Raw genomic sequence first — 2,222 nt, forward strand, 5'->3', positions numbered from 1 at the left:
CCGTATCTCCTTTTCGCAGAAATGCTACGTCACCTACCTGAAGATCAATTTCATGAACAAACTGATCGCGCCCCTCTCTAACAACTAGCACTTGTCTCTTCCTCCCTCTCGACTGCCAAGAACTCTCCAACTTCTTCTGTGAAATCGATTCCAGGCACTTGTGTATAGTTGTAAGGATGACAAGTAGGAAGACGTAGAACATCAAAATTGCGCCATTGTACCAACCAGTGTTCAAGCCTTCCTCTTTGATTCCAAAGCCTAGGGACAAGAATGCAGCAGAAGAGAGGAGGAATACCGTGTAATTATTGCAAGATCCTAGAAATGAATGGAAGAAAGTGACGAGAACTTGACATAGTTGGCAGGGCTTGCGCGAGCTGATGTCTTGGCGACTAGAAATCCCGTTTTGTAGATCAGTGTTTAGTGCTTCTGCAGCTCCTCTAACTCCTCCAATATCCTGAAGGCCCTGTAGATCCTCATTCTTTACAATTTCAGTAATATTATTCCTTTGGATTTGTTGAAGCTCGACGTTGTTCTGATGTTCATCAGATGCCGAATCATGGGCGCTTAATAATATGTCCTCATCAGTTGGATCTGCCGAAATATCAAGAGCTGCTGATACTGTTGCTGAATCCTGATCACCATTACAGAATGGTCATATTGCAGTAATGTACCACTCATATATATGTTTAGTAGTGTAATAATTTCAATATTCTGTGACATTTGTCCAACAAATTCTTTTTTCCAGAATTTCTCAAGTTAAACATCTTCTCGAAAATGGAGCAAAATACCATCTTATGCACCTTTTGCATCTCTGCATGAGTTTTAACCAATAAAAATATTATTATATATGTTTAATATTATTACTAAATATGTTTATATATAAAAATAATATATATTTTCCTTCTTGTATTCATCCTCTCCATGGATAGCCTTTGCCTCCGCCATTGGCCCTCACCTCTCTCCTTGGTGCCACCACCCCCTCCCCCTCCCTTGTATGTAATATATATGGACATATGAAAGAAATGAAAGCAAAGTAGTATACCTGGTGATGAGGTAGTAGAGTGTGATGAGTAGGTGAGATTGATGAGAGTGAAGTAGAAGAAGTAATATAATTAGGAGGGTCAAAAAGAGCTCTTTTGAATATTTCGACGGAACGAAGCAGCAAAATTACGCTCATAAAAGTAGTAGTAGAAGTGTTGGATATGAATGTATCCGGTTGTGGGACGGCAGTAGTGGTGGACCGCAGAAGTGATTGCTGCGCCTCAACATCAAAACAGCTGCTCGCATTCTCCAGTATTAATGAACCCGACATGGATCAATTCTGAAGAAGCAAGCGCCTGCAGAGTTGTTGGGATCCGTCATGTTCATGCACTGCGTACGTACTTGTTAATTAATTTGACACAAAAATTAAGGCTGTGTAGCTTAGGGGGCAAGAATTAATACCTACCTTCCTTCACTCTCTCTACCCACGTATATGTTTCCCCTGCAGCTTAAACGTCCCTCTGCACGCCTTAGATCATACACACTGAAACTGCTTTTTTAAGATCAAAGAAAGAAAGAGAGGGCAGCTCCAAAACTGGAGCATGTTAATCAACCCCCAAAAAACTGCAATCTATGGTGAAGATTGGATGGGTGGCAGCACATCTATATATACTACTCGCCCCTTACAAAATAAAATAAAACCATCAACTCATCCCAAAACCTTCCCAGAAATTTCCTTTTTCCAATATGACATCACCTACACGATTTTTCTTTCCTCTCCTTCTCATTCACACACTAAATGAAAACAAATTCAGACAACAAAATATGTAGTTCAAGAGCCTGCAGGATATCCGTATCATCAAAACTTACTGTTCCTTAATTATACCTAATTATTATTTTTCAAAAAAAAAAATAATATAACGATATTTCTAAATTAGCCAACATATTGTATTCTTACAATATTCAATACGCAATACATGTCATCAATACTTTTAAACCAATCAGCCAATTTTTATTAATTAAATTAAAATGAAAATCCTGCCATTGACTTACGCAAATATTATCCGTTAAAAAGTATACTTTGTTTTGTTGTGCATTTTCATACTAATTCTTAGTTATATTATTCCAATTGTATATAGCATTTAATTCGGGTACGCAAAGGGGAATATATATATATATATATATATATATGTTAGGAATGACTAATAAGAAGACCAAGTCCCTTGCCCTGTTTTTAACTA

General features: G+C 37.6%; 1 protein-coding gene and 1 long non-coding RNA gene across 3 annotated transcripts in view; one reads left to right on the forward strand and one right to left on the reverse strand.

Moving 5' to 3' along the window:
• The window catches only part of LOC110013023, a 3,539-nt gene extending 2,865 nt beyond the window's left edge, over nt 1–674 (forward strand). The window contains exon 2 of one of the 2 annotated variants that reach the window (XR_002288184.1): nt 521–674. This is a non-coding gene — a long non-coding RNA (uncharacterized LOC110013023). The remainder of the gene's footprint in view (nt 1–520) is intronic. The other variant, XR_002288185.1, reaches the window with a different exon arrangement.
• The window catches only part of LOC105175253 (calcium-transporting ATPase 12, plasma membrane-type-like), a gene marked incomplete in the record, with an annotated part of 4,318 nt that extends 2,501 nt beyond the window's left edge, over nt 1–1,817 (reverse strand). The window contains 3 exon segments of the mRNA XM_020698498.1: nt 1–631; nt 1,043–1,371; nt 1,444–1,817. Coding sequence (XP_020554157.1) covers nt 1–631; nt 1,043–1,312 — 901 coding nt within the window.

This window comes from Sesamum indicum, linkage group LG12 (assembly GCF_000512975.1).
Source record: "Sesamum indicum cultivar Zhongzhi No. 13 linkage group LG12, S_indicum_v1.0, whole genome shotgun sequence".
NCBI lineage: Eukaryota > Viridiplantae > Streptophyta > Magnoliopsida > Lamiales > Pedaliaceae > Sesamum > Sesamum indicum.